General features: G+C 47.3%; 1 protein-coding gene across 1 annotated transcript in view; it reads left to right on the top strand.

The window, feature by feature from the left end:
- Positions 1-19,613, top strand: part of LOC119443160 (nostrin-like) — a 59,877-nt gene that overhangs the window by 11,957 nt on the left and 28,307 nt on the right. The window contains 3 exon segments of the mRNA XM_037708324.2: positions 4,869-4,988; positions 5,049-5,157; positions 6,102-6,190. Coding sequence (XP_037564252.1) covers positions 4,869-4,988; positions 5,049-5,157; positions 6,102-6,190 — 318 coding nt within the window.

Raw genomic sequence — 19,613 nt, 5'->3', positions numbered from 1 at the left:
AGAAATTTGTGCGCGACTTAAATAAACGGGCAACCCAGTGCAATTTTGGGGATCAGCACGATTTACTGATTAGAGACCAAATTGTTTGGTACGAACAACCCAAAGCTTCGTGAAAGAATGCTTGCCGAGAAAGACCTAACGCTACTAAAAGCTGAAGAATTGTGCAAGGCTGTAGAATCGGCGGCACTAAGGAGCCAAGTATGGAATAAGTCGAAAGACTGTGTTGACGGTATTTCAAGTCGCACAGTGTCAACGAAAAAACAGCAGCAACGCAATAAAAAGCAGTGTCGCGATACTCAACAGTACTGCTGGACGAAATGCAACCATAAACATAGGCCTAAACAGTGTCCAGCGTTCGGTAAGATATGTCAATCTTGCCGCAAGTTCAACCACTTTGCAAGTTGTTGCTGGTAGTCGACCGCCGTCAGTGAAGTCGGTAAAGTCGACGAGAATGACTTTGAGATTCTTGAAATAAGCTTCGAAAATGGTCTCGGGAAGGACTGGACAGTTAAAGCACGTGTAAGTGGCCATGAAGTTACGTTCAAGGTGGACACAGGTTCGCAGGCAAGCTTGCTATCGTTTTCAACATACCGTAAGCTTCGAGCCAAAGAAACATTGCAACCTACCTGCTCAGTGCTGCGAGCATACAACGGGGGTGTAATTTCAAGCTACGGAACAACGCCACAGAAAGCGTCTGTTGTAGCCACCACGATAAGCATCAAATTTTTCATCATAATGAATGGGCACCAAGCCATCCTAGGACTCGATGCCAGTGAGGTGCTCGGGTTGGTTCAACGCTCGGTGGACACTGTGTATGCCTCCCTTGAGTATTAACTGTTAAAAGATTTTAGGCACGTCTTCCAAGGGTTGGGTTGCTTGAAGACTCCGTACAGCATGGTCCTGGAACCAGGCGTGGTTCCAGTCGTTCAGCTGGCCCGTAGGGTTCCACTGGCACTACAGGAACCTCTCGAGAAAGAACTCCAGCGAATGACACGTGCGGGAATCATCGTCAGAGAAAGGGAACCCACAGACTGGATAAGCCCTCTGGTCTTAGTAAAGAAAAAAGACGGTGTTTTAAGGGTTTGCATGGACCCCAGAAGAGTAAACATGTATGTCAGGAGGCAACACTTCCCCTTACCGAGGCGCGAGGACTTGGAAGCACGACTAACAGGAGCTACTTATTTTAGCTGTCTGGATGCAAACGCCGGATTCCACCAGGTGCCCCTGGACGTAAAAACGTCCAAGATCTGTATGTTCGCGTCACCTTTCGGCAGATACCGCTTCTTAAGGCTGCCCTTTGGTATCTCGTCCGCACCTGAGGTGTTTCAGCAGGCGCTTTGCCAGATATTTGACGGTCTACCTGGCGTGCTTATTTATATAGATGATATCCTGGTCTGGGGCTCAACGAAGGAAGAGCACGATAAGCGCCTGGTAGCTGTCTTGAAAGCCACTGAAACAGCTGGGTTAACGTTTAATCCTCAGAAGTGCAAGTTCGGCGTAAGAGAGCTATGCTTTCTGGGTGATATCATAGGCGAAAAAGGCATATCGCCGAACCCAGGGCTCGTTAAAAGTTTGGTTCAAATGCCGGTGCCAACATGCAAGGCCGATGTTCACCGTATGCTTGGTGTGTTGAACTACTTTGGCAAGTTCGTGCCGCAGCTATCTGAAAGAATGGCACTATTAAGAACTCTTATCAAAGCTGGCACGGAGTTTGAGGGGACAGAAAACCACGCCAACGAGTGGAAAAGCATGACGCAAATTTTGATCACCGCACCAGTGTTAGCAATCTTTGACCTGCGACAGGAAACAAAGTTATCTTGCGACGCATCGCAGAACAGTGGCGGCCCATAGCTTATGCATCCCCAGTCCTGACTGAAGCAGAAAATTGTTATGCACTCAGATAGAAAAAGAGGCCCTAGCAATTTGCTTCGGATGCGAAAAATTTCATCAATTCATCTATGGGCGGAAAGTGACGATCGAAACGGACCACAAGCCACTTTTGTCCTTTGCTCAAAAGGAAGTCGGTGACGTGCCGCCTCGTCTTCAATGATTCTTTTTGAGATTGTTCAAGTATGATTTTGCCCTGCAGTATATTCCTGGGAAGCACCTTGTGCTTGCTGACATGCTGTCCCGGTCGACTGCTGACAACCAAGACAAGGCTGGTGCCACGGACGACGTCAAAGTTCACGCAGTCCAGCTACTAGGCAACAGAGTCACGGCAGCAACACAGAAAGAACTGTAGGCAGCAACTGCTCGTGACTGCTACCTGCACTCTGTAATCACTAGTTTGTCACTGGGGCTACCGGTACAAGGTGACCTCAAGCCTTTTGAAAGGCATCGAAAGTGGTTATTCCGAAAAGCATGCGTCAAGCAATGCTGCAGAGAATTCATGCAGGTCATCTCGGCATGCAAAATGCAAGGAAAGAGCCAGACGTCTCGTATTTTGGCCAGGGCTCAATGCTGCGATCACTTCTATGGTGCAAATGTGTCCTACATGCCGCAAGTATGCTTACAAACAGCCACAGGAACCGCTTCAAATGCGACCCGTGCCAGGTTGTGCATGGTATAGAGTTGGGACTGACATTTTTTCGATTGCCGGATAGTTGTTTTTGATGCTTTACCAAACTTTCCAGAAGTGCAGAAACTGCCAGACACATCAGCGCGATCAACCATTGCAGCCCTCAGTGCTATATTTGCAAGATTTGGCGTGCCAGTTGAAGTATGTACTTGGTCCGCAATTTTCTAGCTATGAATTTGCTGTATTTTCAAGGAAATTTGACTTCACACACGTCACATCCAGCCCTCATTATCTGCAGTCTAATGGGTTTGCGGAAAAAGGTGTGCAGATTGTGAAGGGCATCTTGAAGAAAACTGCAGACTCGGGGGGTGATTTCTGGTTGGGCCTGCTGGCTTACCACACTACCCCACTAGAGGACGGGCGATCCCCTGGTGAACTCCTGCAAGGAAGGCGCCTTCGCGCCAACCTCCCGGACTTCAGTGCTGTGACCGCGACCGACGTCAAGAAGCACAGTCACAAAGAAGCTGGAAGGCCTTTGCCTCCTCTCCAAAGGGGTACCATTCTGAGGCTGAGAGATACTGCATGGTCTCGAAAAGCTCAAGAGCCCTACCCAAGATCCTACCTGGTAAAAATGGAGGACCAGAAGGGGGGGGGGGGGGCTCCTCAAGCGCAACTGTCGTCACCTACTGCAAACCGGCGAACGGCTCTTAGAGGCAAGTGATGACTACATCGATACCACCCCAGTGGACGACGACGCTAGTCACCATTCAATAGCGACAGCTCCAACCTCGCAAACAGTAACGCGTCAACCACTGACAACGGGCAACCCTTCGACCCCGGTTGTGGCACCGCCAGCTTTGAGAAGGTCGACCCGAACCGTGAAGCCACCGCAACTTCTTCATTATGATTAACTTTTTAATCAAGTGTCTGCATAATCCTTACTTGTGGTGAGATGAACTCTCAACAACTTTGTTAGGAAGGTGCACAATTTATTTGTTACCGGAAAGGGATGTATCCGATGAGGCAACTGTAGCATGACTGCGCATCCTTAATGCGCAGATACTCACGGTGCATGGTCCCGTGCCTATATAATCAAACACTTGAATAAAGCAATCGTTCTTCTTGTTCTGGCCGTCATGCTGTTGCGTCGTCCTTGCTAGTTACAGTCACTGCTTTGTTCATACTGAAGTTTCGCAGCAAGGTTGCATTTTTTTTTGCTTGCATTGCTAACAGAACACTTAGCAACATTGTTTGTTTGGTTTGTCCATACTTTTAGTTGCCAGCAGGCAACTCTGCAGCAGCTTGCTTCTCCGATGGTGAGGTGCTCGTATGATGAGTTCTCATTATTTTTCCCAACAAGCAAGAATGCCAAGTTCTTTATTGAACAGTGCCAATTGAATATAATATGGTCTTGTTAACAAATCTGAATGAAAAACGAAAGCTTCAGTGATGGGGTCTCCAAAATCTTTAGGAACAAAGAACATAGTAGTAAAAATGCAAAACGGGCATTTATTGCACTTTATATATGGTGTGTTCAGATAAGGACAATCAGAGAGGGGGTCCAGACTATTTTTTTATTTCGACAAACTTTTTATGCGACACAGAAAAATCCTTCCACACATTGGAACCGAGTTTATTTTGTCAGTGCACACCTTTGTTTCAGCATGAACAATTCTTAACTGAGACAAGGTGGAAATTGCAGTTAATGCAGTTGTACGTTGTTCGAATTTTTATGGAGAAAAAAATTAAGTCGAATTTTCAATGCTTTCATACTTTTTATGCCTCAGCAGTAAGCTTTTGGGCGATGCACCAGGCGAGCACAGTCTTGTGAGTCTTGGAGCATGAGCTCTGTGGCACGCAATTCCCGTGGGCGGTGACCGTCATTTTTGGCTCTGCGTGGCTGGTGCGCCATCTGATCGGATTGAGTCATCTACTACAATGTTAAAGGTCAATAGAGCAAACCTGCTTCATCTATGTCTTCTGTTTGTTCATTTTCAGCTAGAGTTAATTACTAAACGAAAACACAGGTCACTGCATGTAGACACTATACAGTTCTGCATGATGACACACCCATTCGTGCACGTCATCATATCATGGACTCCTGATCACATTTCCAACCTAGAAGACAAAAGAGCCCACCAGGTCACTCCAGCTAACATAGTACTGGCACTTCTCTGCTACCACCAAAACCCATTGTGCACACCAAAATCTCAAAGTGCCAAACGTTCGACACAGTATCGCAACCTTTTGGTGACCGCAGCTAGCCAAATGACCCTCCATTGAGCATAGCCCTGGCATTGAGCATAGCCCTGAACCAACTTGGTTCATTTGTGACATGCTCTCTTTGCAGTGTGCCGAGTGTGTGCAGGCACAGACAGCGCATGTGGATGCCAAACAGGACATTGAAGAGGCTGTGCGCCTCAGAGGCACTGCACCCAATGTGCCTGAGCAGCTGCTACCAGATTTCTATGTAAGTCAGCTTTCCCGCAGCACTGGCAACTGTCACATGTACTTTTCTTGCACTATGCAGGCAGAGGATTTGTCAAGTCCCATGCAGCCCCAGAGGCGCAAGGAGGCCCTTGAGAGGCTGCTGCAGCTGCTGCAAAAGGATCTTGACACAGAGCGGCGAGGAAAACAAGGTAGCTTGAATCAGTATTTTGCACTTTAAGCCAACAGATGAAGCGTAGCAGACCAAGTGGTTGAGGAACCACACGGCCGTGCTCAGAGCAGTTTTTGTTTTTTACATAGGCAATCAGCCAGTAGTAGGTGCTATATTGTCACGTACTGCAGTGACGGTGAAGAACACACAGCAAAACTGTGTATGACGAAACTAATTTTTTATTGGGCGAACCTGTGCCCACAAGAGCAAGTTACACTCAAAGCACAACGATAGCAGCGAATACAGTCAGCGGTCGTCGAAAAATATCATCTGCCGGTCAAGCACGTCGGCTTTTATACATGGATCATCGAAGTTTCCCGAGTAATCAATGGTGCCCGCGGGTCTTCCAGAAAATACTACACAAGTCGCATCACGCATACAATCAGATTACAGAAGCTTCGGTGACAACAGACAATGCATAGAACCATCGATAATATTCCATTAAGTTCCAATCATGCAGGCGCGTGTTGCGCTGAGCGAGATAACTTTAAGTTCTTAGTGGATGAAATACAGTCCCCGAGAAAAGGATAAACACGTACATGTGTCAATATTGTCCAATTGTGTAGCCCCTGGTGGCTGAGTGCTGCTCATTGTATTTTGGCTATTTTGTCCAACAGACAGATGGGGAGGTAGAACGCAGGTCAATTACGGTTCATTTCTATTGTGGGACATCTCACAGCGTTGCAACTGGTTGTTTGTTCTTACACGCTGCCGCAGTGAAAAGCAGATGCTTAACAAGTCTATTCAGTGTTAACATTGAGGGCTGTAAGTGTTGAACATTCAGCTGTACTAAATATAATTAACAATGATCGCACGACTGCATTGTTATCTCTGTTTGGTGCAATGCTCAGGAAGCTACAACTCGATTCTTTTTGTGAGCAAAGTGTAGCCCATCTTGACGAGACACCTTTCAATCTTGTGCAGGTGTGGAGTCTTTAGCCCAGGCTTTCAGGGAATCTCCTCGCTTTGGTGATGAGGAAGCCCAGCTACGTGTCCAAGAGAAGCTCCAACAGGTTTGTGTGAGCAAAGCTGGGCTTATGTGCTCTGCGAACCTGCTACGCAATTCAACCCACTCCAAAGTTGGATAGGTTGAGAATTATTTATGAGGAGCAGCAAGGAACATTTAAGACAGCAGTGATGAATGGCTCGGTTTGTTAGTCAGCATGCGGCACAGATTGCCTGTATCTGTGAGAAGGTTAATAATAGAGTTGCTGTATATGTTATGTTGCTGTAGCCATGATATCGCTCCGGCTCTAAATAATTGAGGTCAGGTAGATGCCATATTCATAGATTATAGCAAAGCGTTTGATATGGTGTGCCACAGAAAACTTCTTTTTAGGCTCAGTAAAATTATTAACGATGACAAAATACTCGGTTGGATAGCTGATTGGCTACATTTAAGGTCTTAATATGTTATGTACTTTTAATCACGCACAGTCATCGTCGGCCACAGTCACTTCTGGGGTACCGCAGGGCTCGGTCCTTGGGCCCTTGTTGTTCATTATTTACATTAATGATATCACATAGGTCATTAGGGATACACAAGTGAAACTGCGATTATACGCTGACGACTGCGTGCTCTATACCACAGTAACTAACAGACAAGATCAAGAGCTTCTTAACAATGTATTTTCGTCCTTTTGTGGTTGGAGCTACAAGTGGCAAATGAGTATTAATTACCAAAAAACTTTACAAATGACTTTCACTAACAAAAAGCAGCCGTTAGGTTTCAGTTATAGTTGCAATGGGCACTACCTAAATTCTGTGAATACCTTCAAATATCTTGGAGTTACCTTCACTCAAAACCTAAAATGGCACCTTCATAGTGAAACAATTTGTGCTAGGGCTCTTAGGAAACTGGGATACTTAAAGCAAACCCTCAAGTGCTCTACTAAGGACTGCAAATTAACAGCTTATAAATCGCTCGTCAGACCATTACTAGAGCACACCTTAGTGGTATGGGCACCCTACACTGCACGTGACATTAGTAAGCTTGAAGCCATACAAAAGAAAGCAATACGGTTCATTTATCGCCGATATGACCGCAACTTTTCTCCCTCATCCCACGCATGCGCATTATCGATAGAACGCTTGGCTCATCAACGCACACTTGAACGTATCACTTTCCTACATAAGATTGTACACGGCCAAAGTTGCATTCAAGCACCGATTTCCTTCAGTCATTCCACTGGGCGTGCCACGCGGCGTTCCCACCCACTTAATATTGTTCCTTTCAAGTCTTCTGTAAATTGTTTTAAGTATTCTTTTTTTCCAAGCGTTGTTGAAATTTGGAACAACCTAGCTGGTTCCTTGCGGGAAAAACCCAATGAAGAGTTTTTGAAAGAATTGTCTAACAACATTTTGTAATTACGTTTCAAATTCATTGTATGTTGTTTTGATCAAGAGTCTAGTGTATCCTCTCCTGCTATGTCTCGTGTATCGGGACAGCAGTATCTGTAAATAAATAAATAAATAATATGCTACAGTAACTCGTTATGATGATGATTTATTGACATATCCTTTGCAACGGAGCAAAGTCTGGACAAGTCTGACCTAGCCTGCTTGAGTCTATACATGCTTTTCAGTCTAGCGTTTTTGCATACATCATAGAGTTTCCTGCAATAATTACTGGAGGGAACTCTGGCGCCCTGGGAATGATGGGCCGTACATGGATTTTTCTGATCTTCGTGCTTGGAGCTTCAGACGTTCTTGTGGCTTCATTTATGACACTTTATCTCGGCCTAAATTCGCCTACATTTCAAAGCAGGGCGAATAAGAACAAACAGGTGGTCCTGGTCACCATTCCAGATTTTGGTGAAATTTACTTTATGCGCAGCCTTTGAGCCAGAACAATGATTCTGAACTTAGTACAGTAAAAGTTCGATGATACGAATCTCACGGGGTCACCAAAAATATTCGTATTAGCCGAAATTCGTATCATCGAAACACAATTAAAACTACTGTCGAATCTCGATAATTCGAACTCGAAGGGGCCCGAAAATTTGTTCGAATTAAAAGGACGTATTTTTGAAGTATTCGTGCACCATAGCACGATGCACGAATGGTGCGAGTCGTGAAATATCGCGGCGCGCAAGCGCATAGCAAGCGTGGGCCACGAAACTGCCCACGCCGGCTAACGGTCGCTTCCCGATAACGACAGAAAACAAAGCTTCAGGGAGCGAGCGGGCGGCGCCGGCACACGGGTGCGCGCGGAGACCGTCGAAGGTGAGGGAGGAGGGCGGCAGGGAAGCCGATTTGGCCGCGTCAACTCCGCCGCTTCGGTGGCTCCCCTCGCGCTCCCTCTCAACTCCCTCGTAGCTCTCTCACCTTCGACTCCATGCGCACATCTCCGTGCGCGCCCGCCGCCGTGCTGGCGCCAGCTTATTTTAGCCGCCCCCTGAAGTTTCGTTTTCTGCCGTTATCGGGAAGCGAGCGTTTGCGGGCGTGGCAGTTTCGTTGGCCCGACTGTGCCTCCGCCGCTGCTTCCCTCTGCGCTGCTGCCGCAGCGTGCAAGGTCAACATGTGACTAGAAAATAGAGAAGGGTTTACTGCCATTTTATCCGCGTGGCTGAGACGTCGGCACTAGTGTGTGCTAGAATACGGTTGTCTAGAACACTCTAGTCGGCACGTACACGCTTGTTCCGGCGCGATGCAGAAACGGCGACCTTGCAATTTGAGAGAGGGTGAAATTTCCGCCGCGGGTTGGTTTTTTTTTTTTTTTTTTTTTTCCCCGTTCCTTCGTGCGCGGCATTGAGGGGTCTCTCCTGAGCTTTTGCTCTATGGCGGTGTCGGAGCAATGCCGGTCGGAGGCGCCGCCGCGTGATTTGGCGCGCTGCTAAGAGCATTGTCGGTGCGCGGTATGTTCGAAATAAGCGCGTTCGAATTCGCTTGCTTCGCGTTGACGTTGAACGAAAGCACGTTTTTCATGATAGTGCAACAATTGCACTCAGTGCAATTGCAACAACAGCTGTGCAACAATTGTGCTCAGTGTTGACGTTGCGAGGCCTAGCTCCTTAGCCAACTCCGTCCGCTTCCTCTTGGGATCCTCATCGACCTTTCGAAGAATGTCTAATTTCTCTTTAAAGGAGAGTGCTTTCCGCTTGCGAGACATAGCTCGCTGCGACTAGGCAAAATGGCGCAAACACGAAGAACGCGGCCCGAAGCGCAGCAGCCACTCCATCTGACGGCTCGCAGAAAAGGAGGAGAAGTACAAAAGCACCAAAAGCGCCACCGCTTCAAACTCTTCGCGCCCAGTCGCGGAGTCCGCGCTGTCCGGCGCTGTACCTCCGCACCAAAATAGAAGGAGAGAAAGCGCGTGACTGCGCGCTGTTCTCTTTCGCGGCCGTCGGTGGGGCGGCGTTTATTCGTATCAACCGACGCAGGCTGAAAATCTATTCGTAACAACCGTTCTCTAGCACGTTGCAAAGTAATGGGGCTCGGCCGGGACCACAGAAAAATTCGTATCATCCGGAAATTCGTATTAGCCGTGATCGTATCATCGAGCTTTTACTATTGTGAAAAAAATGCACAAATTTCGGCCGCCAAAAACACTTTTCTGCCAATTTTGCGATTTCTGAAATTTGAGCGGACATAGAGAAACAATGGTACACTTCTCGATCACAGTATCTTGTTCCCCACAAAGAACAAGTGAAATGCTACCTTATGAGTATTTTATTAGACTTGGCTACGGAAGGAATTTTGAGGGAAAAAATCACAAACATGGTAAACGGACTAAAATACCTGGAATTCAGGAATTTATTGCTCTAGGCTAATTAAAGTGAGGATAATAAAACTCGGTGCACATGAACTTTTAAGTTTTCACATTCTTTCGAAATAATTTACATTGCTTTGTCAAGCACCATTATATTTAAAAATAGCACTGAAACGTAAGCGGTTTGCCAAAAACATTGAAATTTGAAAATAGTTTTTAGAAAAAAAGCTGTTTTAAATTTTTTTGGAAATCGCTTTGGTTGAAGCCAAGGACGTTGTCTACCGCTGTCCATAAAAAAAAGTTGCATTATTTGAATCCCGAACAAGTTACAATGTGTCAAATGTGACCTGATTCAGCCTAGCAGCCGCGCCACTGATATTGCACTGCAAGTCAGACGCAGGTCGCTCAACAATAATTTTACCCGACATACTCATAAAGAAGCCCTCCAAGAATAAAAATAAGAAAGAGAAAAAAAAACGCGCCACCAGGTTGCATGGTGCCTCAAGCTTTGTATTCTGATCCGGCGCTGAGCAATCTTTCGCAGGCGATCCGTGGCGGCGGGCGCTTGCGGCCGCGGGCGCTCACATTTCATCAGTGCCGCTTCGATTGTAAGCGGAGTCCGCCTGCGCGTGACACCGAAGTTCGGAGAGTGAATGAGATAAGGAACATAGAAAGCGAAAGGCTGTCAGTGCGTCAACAAGGTATAGTACATTAGGTCTGCCGGTAGTTTTCGGGAGGACACCTCCAGTGCACAACGCATGTTTCTTCCTCTGCTGTGATGACTGAAGCCGCAAAGTATAGCCTGAAACACGTGGTTTGTGCTGACTATCTGCAGAGAACTCAAGAAGAAAATTTTGTATCAGCGGAACTATCGTAGCGTAAAGGACTTGGACATTGTTCAAATAAGGCAACACCTGCCTGTTGTATTTAGAACACAGAGGAACGATGCATCTGATGCCTGAACATCATCTTCTTTATTTTGTGTCCCCGCGCCACCATCCTCATCTTCTTTCCTATACAACATTTTCCCGGTCGATAAAAAAAAAAAAAAAAAACTATCGCTTGCGTAACGCATAGTCCCTGAGCTTCAATGGAGTTCTTTTAACTCGTGCGCTCTTCCGTGGGGGTTGGCCGGTCATTTTGTCCTGCAGTGAAGACGGCTGAGTACTTGACTCACTGCTGGCTTGTGCTGCTATTTCTTGCCGTGACGTAGATGGACAGTCAGCATGTTGTTCACTCGCAGGAAATGCACTACCTTGAAGAGACTCGTCAGGTAGTGGTAGAGTCCATTCTAGAATACCAGGTCGATTGCCTGTGAACTTCTCCGCAGCTTCTGGGTGCATCGCTTGAAATTTGGAGGCGTTCCACACTCGACCGTCATCCAAAAGAAATGAAGCTGGCCCTCGTTGCTCAATAATCTGCTTCGGTTTCGAGAAGCGTGAAGATATTTTCCCGTGAACTGACGACTTTCTCGCGCGGACGTAGTCGCCGACGGCAAAGTGTCTTGTCCGGGCTCCACGACGGCAGTCTGTGTAAAGTTTGGAAGATGCTTGGTTTTGTCTGACACGTTGGCGCAGCCATTTCATCGCTTGTGCTGGATTTTCGTGAAATGAAGAATCCAGTAATCCAACAATGCTTAAGCGTGTTCGTGGCAGTCGTCCGTGCAGCAAAACGGCGGGTGCAACTCCCGTTGTGGCGTGAGGTGTGCAGCTGTAGACCCCCAAATAGTCTGTCACGGCGACACGGATATCATACCGCTCGTATACTGCCATCTGGACAACAGATTTGAGGACTCTGTTGAACCTTTCTACAAGCCCGTTTGCTTGCGGGTGGTAAACAGAAGAAAAGCAATGGCGTATGCCACGTTCCTGAAGGAATTCTTCAAATTCAACTGAGCTGAACTGCGGTCCGTGGTCGGAAACTATTTCACTCGGGTAGCCTTCACGAGAAAACACTTGTAGCAGAAAGTTCTTGACCGTCGCCGTAGAAACTTGTCTTGAAAAAAAAACTTCTGGCTTTTTGCTGTGATAATCAATAAGCGTCACTGCATAACGGCATTTGATGGGAGCTTGCTCAAATAGGCCAATAATATCAATGGCAATCTTCTCCCAAGGGTTGTCAGGGAAAGCTACTGGTTGCATAAGTTCTACGGTTGGCCGTGCTGATTTGTCACATGACTGGCAAACAACACATGTTTTAACCAGTTGTTCTACGTGGTTATCCATTCGAGGCCACCATGTACAACTCTCGCAAACGGCTTTTCGTACGAATGATCCCCGGGTGTGATTCGTGTGCGACTTCCATCAAACGACGAGTAAGGGTACCTGGAACTAGGATCCTGTCACCACGGTAAAGCAAGTCGTGTACAATGGATAGTTCTGCACTGTACATGAAAATATGGCATTAGCTCCGCTTCCAGAGATTTTTTATCCAGCCAAGAGGACAAAACAAAGTCCATGACTTTTGCGATTGTACTGTCAGATGCACTCTCCGCTTGTAATTCTGCAATGGTTAACATCGGAGAAAGAAGGCAAACAAACTCATCTTCGGCAACCTCATTGGTTTCTCCTTGCAAAGGCAGTCGAGAGAGCGCATCAGCCACCACATTATCGCTTCCCTTACGGTACTCTACGGTGTAGTTGTAACAAAGAAGTCGCGCTGACCAACGTGAAATTCGCAATGGCCGATGTCCAACACCTTTGGTTGACAGCAAGGTGACAAGAGCACTGTGGTCGGTTCGCAAGACAAAGGGGCGACACCAAAGGTACACGTGCCAATGTTCACAGGCCCAAACACATGCTAAGGCTTCACGTTCGCCTGCAGAGTACTTCCTCTCTTGTGGGCTCAAGGTACGGGAGGCAAAGGCAACCGTCTGTAGAATTCCCTTGTTATCTTGTTGCAGCACAGTGCCCAGTCCATACCCGGAGGCATCGGTCGTGACGATGGCGGGTAGGTTCGGGTCAAAGAAATGTAGAACCTTGCAAGTTGTCAGCAGTGATTTCAAACGGACTAAACTCTCTTCGGCAGCTGGCATCCAAGCAAATGGCTTGTTGCCTCGAAGCAATGCCCGTAAAGGTTCCACAACATCCGAAAAATGGGGAACGAACTTGGAATAAAATCCCGCCAGACCAAGCAGGGAACGAAGTTCATTGATGTTTGAAGGCGCCGGAGCTTCTTTCATCGCTTGGATAGATGACGCTAGTGGGAAGAGTCCTTTGCCGTTCACAACATGTCCCAGAAACGTTAGTTCCGTGACGTCGAAAACGCACTTCTGTTTGAGTTTCAGGCCCGCTTTAGAAAGTCGTTGCAAAACGATGCGAAGATTTGAAAGATGGTTTTCTCGAGAACGACCATATACGATAATGTCGTCGATGTAGAAAAGTACACCTTTGCACCCTTTCAGTATGAGATGCATCATCTTTTGAAATGCTGACGGGGTTGAAGCCAAGCTGAAACATACTCTCTTAAAACGAAAAAGCCCGTCGTGCGTGATGAAGGTAGTCAGATCACGACTCTCAGGATCGAGCTCTAGTTGATGGTAGACAGACGCAAAATCCAGTTTCGAGAATCGCTTGGCGCCAGCTAAGCTGTGCAGCAGCTCGTCTGTCTGTGGTAGTGGAAAGCTGTCAACAATTATAGCTTTATTGGGCTCTCGCAGATCAACACACATTCGTATTGAACCATCCTTCTTGCGAACAACCACTATAGGAGAAACCCACTGAGAGGCGTCAACGCGCTCGATTATGTCTTGGGCTTCAAGTTTCTGCAATTCAGCCGACACTTGTTCACGAAGGGTAAACGGCAGCCGTCGTAGCTTGCTGGCAACGGGTGGCACGGAATCACGAACCTTAACTTTGTGTTTGAATCCTTTGGCAAGTCCGAGCTGTTTGTCAAAAAGGTGTTCATACTCTGAACGTAGCTCAGCTGGCAATGTAGGAGTGCTGGAGGCCAATGCAAGACACTGAAGCGATTTACCTTCAATATTCATCTGTAGTGCCGCAATGGCGTCTAAGCCCAGTACAGTGGTGCCTTCAGATACAACATACAGAAGAATACAAGCAGTTCTGTCTTGGAACGCAGCTGAAGCGACAAAACATCCTCGAACTCTTATCTTTGACTTGGAGTAGTCGAAAAGCTGCACGGAGGTAGGTTTCAAAGGGTAAGTGCTTGCAAAAAACTGGTGATAGAGTTCTTAAGTCAGGATAGTCACAGAAGATCCCATATCAACTAGAAACGAGATGGGGTGACCTTCCACAGCGACGGATGCATAAATGCCATGCTTGTTTCCATTGACAACACAAACTGTTTTTCCGCTACTCTGGGAGCTAGCGTCGTCGTCGTCATCAACTTGTCGAACTTCAGCTGAATATCCAGACGACCTACACATAAAATCTAAGTGGCCAATCTTCTCGCAGCGACGACATCTGCGCTTGCGGGCCTTACATGCAGGACTGTTTGCAAGATGATCAGTCGCTCCACAACGATAGCAAGCTCGAAGGTTCGTGGCACCTTGTACGGGATGCGCAGATGCTTTGGCTTTGCACTTATTACAAGTTGTGCGTTCATTTGGTTGTTCAGAAGACCGAGAAGAGCTTTGTGCGGTTTTAACGTGATGAACTGAAGCATCGTCGCAAAATTCCTTAGCATGACCTTTCCTGCCTTCGCCTGGTCATCCGGCTGTCCCATGGGACCAGCGGAAGCAGGCCTTTCAGACGTACATGGTGGCTTTTGGAGCTTCAGAGCTTCCAGCCGAATGCCGAAAAGCTATCATCCGCGCCACCATCCTCATCTTCTTTCCTATACAACACTGCCTGAAAACAGTGTTCCTGTTCGATAAACGGAATTTCTCTGCGGGAACTGTGTCAATCATTTCAAGGCACTGACCGCGGATTCTTCAACTTCCCCGGCTCCTGAGCGCACGCTGACACATGAGGATGCATCAACCCTGGTTGAAACATCTGGAAACGACGTTTAATCTGAGTCTGAGGAGGCAGCCTACGTCACAGGAAGTGTTCGTTCCAAAACAAGTGGCCATTGAAGAGCTTAACAGGTATATGCGGTGCCCAGAAGTTTCACCACTAAAACTTCCACATTTGATTAAAAGAAAACATCGAAGCTCATATGCGAAGCGAAAGGAAGGATAAATTGAACATGCTCTCAAGAAGAGACTTAGGTCCAGTTTATCAGCAGCATATGACACAGAAAGCCAGCATGTGACATCGACAGAAAGCTGCAATACCTGTTCAGACTGGCTGAACAACTTAAAGCAAGCCTTCAAAGCTTCGGAGTTGTTCAACGAGCGTTGTTGTCTTTTAACTTTGCTGCCAAAGTCGCTTGACATCAAAGAGACAAAGCATGTTATTCCAGCAGCGACACGCTACATGATCCGTAAATCCAGAAAGTACAAAGAAGATTATGGTGTGTGGTCTGGCCCTGACCCTTACACAAGAAAAAGGGTAAACCAGAAAGATCTTGAAGCAGCATTGGGACTATTACACTGAAGATGAGTTTAATTGTAGCCAACCAAGCCCAAATAAGAAGGATGTGGTTCGCGTTATACTGGATGGCAAGAAAGAATTTATTGCAAAGCGTGTAATGACACGCTCTATACATGAAACTTACCACATGTTTAAGGAAGCTCACCCTGACACTGCAATTGATCGGACCAAGTTCTACTCTTTGCGACCGAAATTAGTCACGCCCACACTGGAAGTATGTGTCTGTGTTTATTGTGCCAGCATAAAATTGGCAGTACGTGTGCTGGAAAAGAGCTCCGGTCAGAAGAAAAGTACCGAAGACTTTCGTGACCTTTGCCTGTGCAGTCCCTTTTCCTTTAAGTGCGAACTTGGAGAGTGTCCAGCTGTCCGACGGTCAGAGCTCTCACATTGATTGACCTTAGAATTCCCGAAGATGGAAGAAATATTATATGCGACTTGGGTGAAAGGTGACTTAATAAAGAAAGAGTCTACCCCGAGTGCATTCTTGGAGCACCTTCAGACATGCCTAAAGAAATGGATAAGCCACAACTGCGTCAGGTGCATTCAAGGCGAAGCAATCAGTAAAGAAAAGAAGTCTACGCAGAATGCAACTGTTCTTCTACATTTTGATTGAATAAACCTTTATTTGAAACAGTGACTTGGCATTCGAGGTGGGAGGGTTCCTTATTCCAGGAACCCTCTGGCTTGGATCTCCTTCCGGGCCCGGGCGACGAGTTCGCGCTGGTCGACCAGGTCCGGCTTGGAGATCGCAGCCTCCCACGTCTCAGCGAGGAGGGTTGGGTCTGAGTCTGCTGCTATTGGTTGTGTCGTTGTGATGCTTGCTCGGGTGTTCTTGCATTGCAGTAGGAGGTGCACCAGGGTGTCTGGCACGTTGCAATGTGGACAGGTGTAGCTGTATAGCGTCGGGTGGAAATGATGCAGTAAGCTTCCGTGGGTGAAGGTATTGCTCTGGAGTCGCCTGTAGTCAGTGCCTTCATTTCTCATTAGTTTTGGATGTGGTGGAGGGTATACCCTGCGTCCAAGCGGATAGTGCTGCAGTAGTGCTTGATAGGTTAGCGGTATTGTTTCCGTTTCCTCCGCTGATTTGCGTGGGTGGGACATGTCGAGAATCTCGTGCGGGGAGGCCCGGTTGACGCTTGCGCGGGCCGCGGTGTGTGCCGCTTCATTCCCCTCGAGTCCCTCATGTCTTGGAACCCACATGATGCAGGTGTAGGGGGGAGGAGTGTTGACATGTTTCAGTATGTTTATCGCTTTGATGGAGATCCTGCCCTTCATGTAGTTGCGTGCCGCTGTTTGAGAGTCGGTGAAGACCACTATGGCATCCTCGCTTGTATGGGTGGCGAGTGCTATTTGATTTCGCAGAGAACTGGAGGGTCACGCTACCAGATGAAATTCATCATTGGAGTAAAAATCAAGTCACCATATTCACCAGTGTGGCCACGACCAAGAAAGGGGTGCACAGTTTTGCTGTCGTAAATGATGACATGTGCCATGACTCGGCCCATGCGTGCTACGCCGTGGCTAAGGTGCACGAATGGCTTGAAGAGCACATCGCAGTGTACACTCATATTACTTATGTCAGTGACGGTGCTGCTGCTCGTTTGAAGAACAAATTTCAAGTTCATGAATTGAAAAACAATTAGTACGCATCAGCCAAGTAGTTATTTTGTGCTACTGGACACGGTAAAAACGCCGGCGATGGAATTGGAGGCATTGTGAAGCACCAAGCGACGCTACACAACCTTCGAAATCCCGCCTCATCTGCCATCAACTCTGCTTCCGATGTGGTGCAAGTTCTGAATCCTAAGCTACCAAAGGTTACATTAATTTACGCTCCGAAAGCTGACATTGAATCTTTCAGGCGATTGAAGACAAGAAAATGGGTTGTGGTTCCTGCAAGGCCTGGTATTCAGTTGTGGCATATGTGGGAGTGCAAGCGGACCCATTACTCCGAACTGCAGTTGTTCGTGGCAAGAACAGTTGCTTTGAAAAAGCAACTTCTTTGGCAGTGAAATCGAATGTTGCAAGTTCTTAAAAAGGTGCAAGACCAGATTAATAAAATATAACCATTCGAAGTAAGTGATGAACAGGATACAGAGGCTCCTTTTATAACTAGCGATGAATTTAGAAGGGCCTTGAAAGACATGACCAGGGGAAAAGCTGCTGGAGAAGATGGAATAACAGTCGTTTTGATCAAAGATGGAGGAGATATCATGCTTGAAAAGCTTGCGGCCCTTTATACGCAATGCCTCACGACTTCAAGAGTACCAGAAAGCTGGAAGAACGCCAACATTATACTCATCCATAAGAAGGGAGACGTTAAAAAATTGAAGAATTATAGACCCATTAGCTTGCTTTCAGTATTGTATAAAATATTGTAAGGCTCAGTTGTAATCATAGAGGCAACTTGTCAAGATAGTCATGCTTAGGCCCCCTGGTAAAAATGACCTTTCCTTGGCACTTTTTTTATTGTACTACCTTTAGCACTCATTGGGTCTGCCTTTCTTCGTAAAGGCCGGTGCAAACTCAAATAAGCTCTCAATTGCAACACTCATGACTGCCATCGATAAATAAACGAGTTGAAGTAGTTGTCTCTGTATCTTCACAATTTGAATGCAGGAACTGTATGAAATCATTAGATTTAGGTTTTCAGTTTTAGTCAACAAGTGGCAGAGAAATTGAAAGTGATTAGCTTAAGAATGCACATATTTCCTCATCATTGCATGCAGTGGTGCTAATTCACATTATGTCAAACATACACCAAGTCAAACACAAAGACATACACTCAGGTGCCCCCCCCCCCCCCTCAGATTTCTGCATGGCCCCTCGCTGACAGGGTGATGGCCCTGTCACGTAAAATATGGCCACCGGAATTCTTCAACAGTATTTTTCGCGAGTACTAATGGTAGCAGCCATGTAGAAGTAAAGCTAGCTCTCTCATAAGCTTAGCTGTTTTCTGTAGGGGTGTGGTGTCGCGAAGTTGCCGTAGTTATTTTTTCTCATGAGCACCTTGGACCTCCTGGCGCCGCCTCACTCGTCCCGGCGGCGGAGGCGGCGAGCGAACGAGGGGACGTTCCTGTTGTCAAAAACAACGATGTCCGCGTGAGCGCCTTCACGCCTGATTGACTTAGTCACCCTCGGGGTGTCATCGGTTGCATCTTAAGGCTCATTCATACTAGGCCGACACGACACCGATTTTGATCTGTTGACTGTTGGCGACAGCGTTTCCCTTCCTTTAAACCGTTGGCCGCAGCGTTTTCCGTCGTGTAAACTGCTGTCGCCAACAGTCGGCAGACAAAAATCGGTGTCGTGTCGGCCTAGTGTGAATGAGCCTTTACCGGAATACCTGGAAAAGCGAGAGGTGCGGCGTAGAGCGTTCAAGCTGGAGACAAAAAAAAAGTTGCAGTTTCGCCCCAAAAGGCGAAGCATCGCTTGCGATAGCAAATTAGTGGACAGCTGTACTAAGTACGGATAGTAGTTTTATCGGCCGTGTAAACTAGTAAACATAGGCACACTAACTAAATTAACAAGCATTGTCTCACACGCGCACAAGCAAACCTGAACGCATCTCACTTGATGACCGCGGAACGTCGCTGTCAAAACGCTGGAGTGCGTCAGTGCAGCAGCAGCAGCGAGCGAATTGTGCTTTGTGCCAGCACCCGCATCAACGCGATCTTAGCCGCCAAAACACAGGCAGGGCGGACTCTGCCCCCGCCGCAGATGCTTTTCAAGATACATTAGCGCGGGCGGGCGCTCGCGGCGCACCCCAGTGTACAGACTAACCTTGAACAACTTAACCTGTAAATAGATCACCTTAACATGTCCCCCTTTCTTTTGGAGTTCTTCTGTCTGCTCTTCAATGCCGGGAATCGACTGCACGGAATTTGGCGCTGCAATGTCACAGAAAAAGGTATCGACATTTTTAAGGCGAAAGCCTTAAATCTCTGTTTCAAGGTCGCTGTGAGGTACAGAAAAAGTGACCGAGCTCGCCTCGCATTCGTGCCACTAATCGCGCATTCGTTGTCTTCCACAGCTGGCTCTGACGCCGCTCATCAGGCCAGCGTTCCCATACTGCCCCTCGTGCTCAACAGGGTGGTGTTGAGGGAAAAGGGCAACGGCGGCGCTGGTGAGGAGGAGTGAAATTTCAGCAGCAGCGCAATTGCAGTGTTGAGGGCAACCGCGGTGGCGGCGCTGGGGGGGAGGGAGGATGGAAATGTCAGCGGTGGT

This window comes from Dermacentor silvarum, chromosome 2, assembly GCF_013339745.2.
Source record: "Dermacentor silvarum isolate Dsil-2018 chromosome 2, BIME_Dsil_1.4, whole genome shotgun sequence".
Lineage (NCBI taxonomy): Eukaryota > Metazoa > Arthropoda > Arachnida > Ixodida > Ixodidae > Dermacentor > Dermacentor silvarum.
The sequence above is the reverse complement of the archived record's forward strand: the minus strand, read 5'-3'. Positions and strand labels throughout refer to the sequence as shown.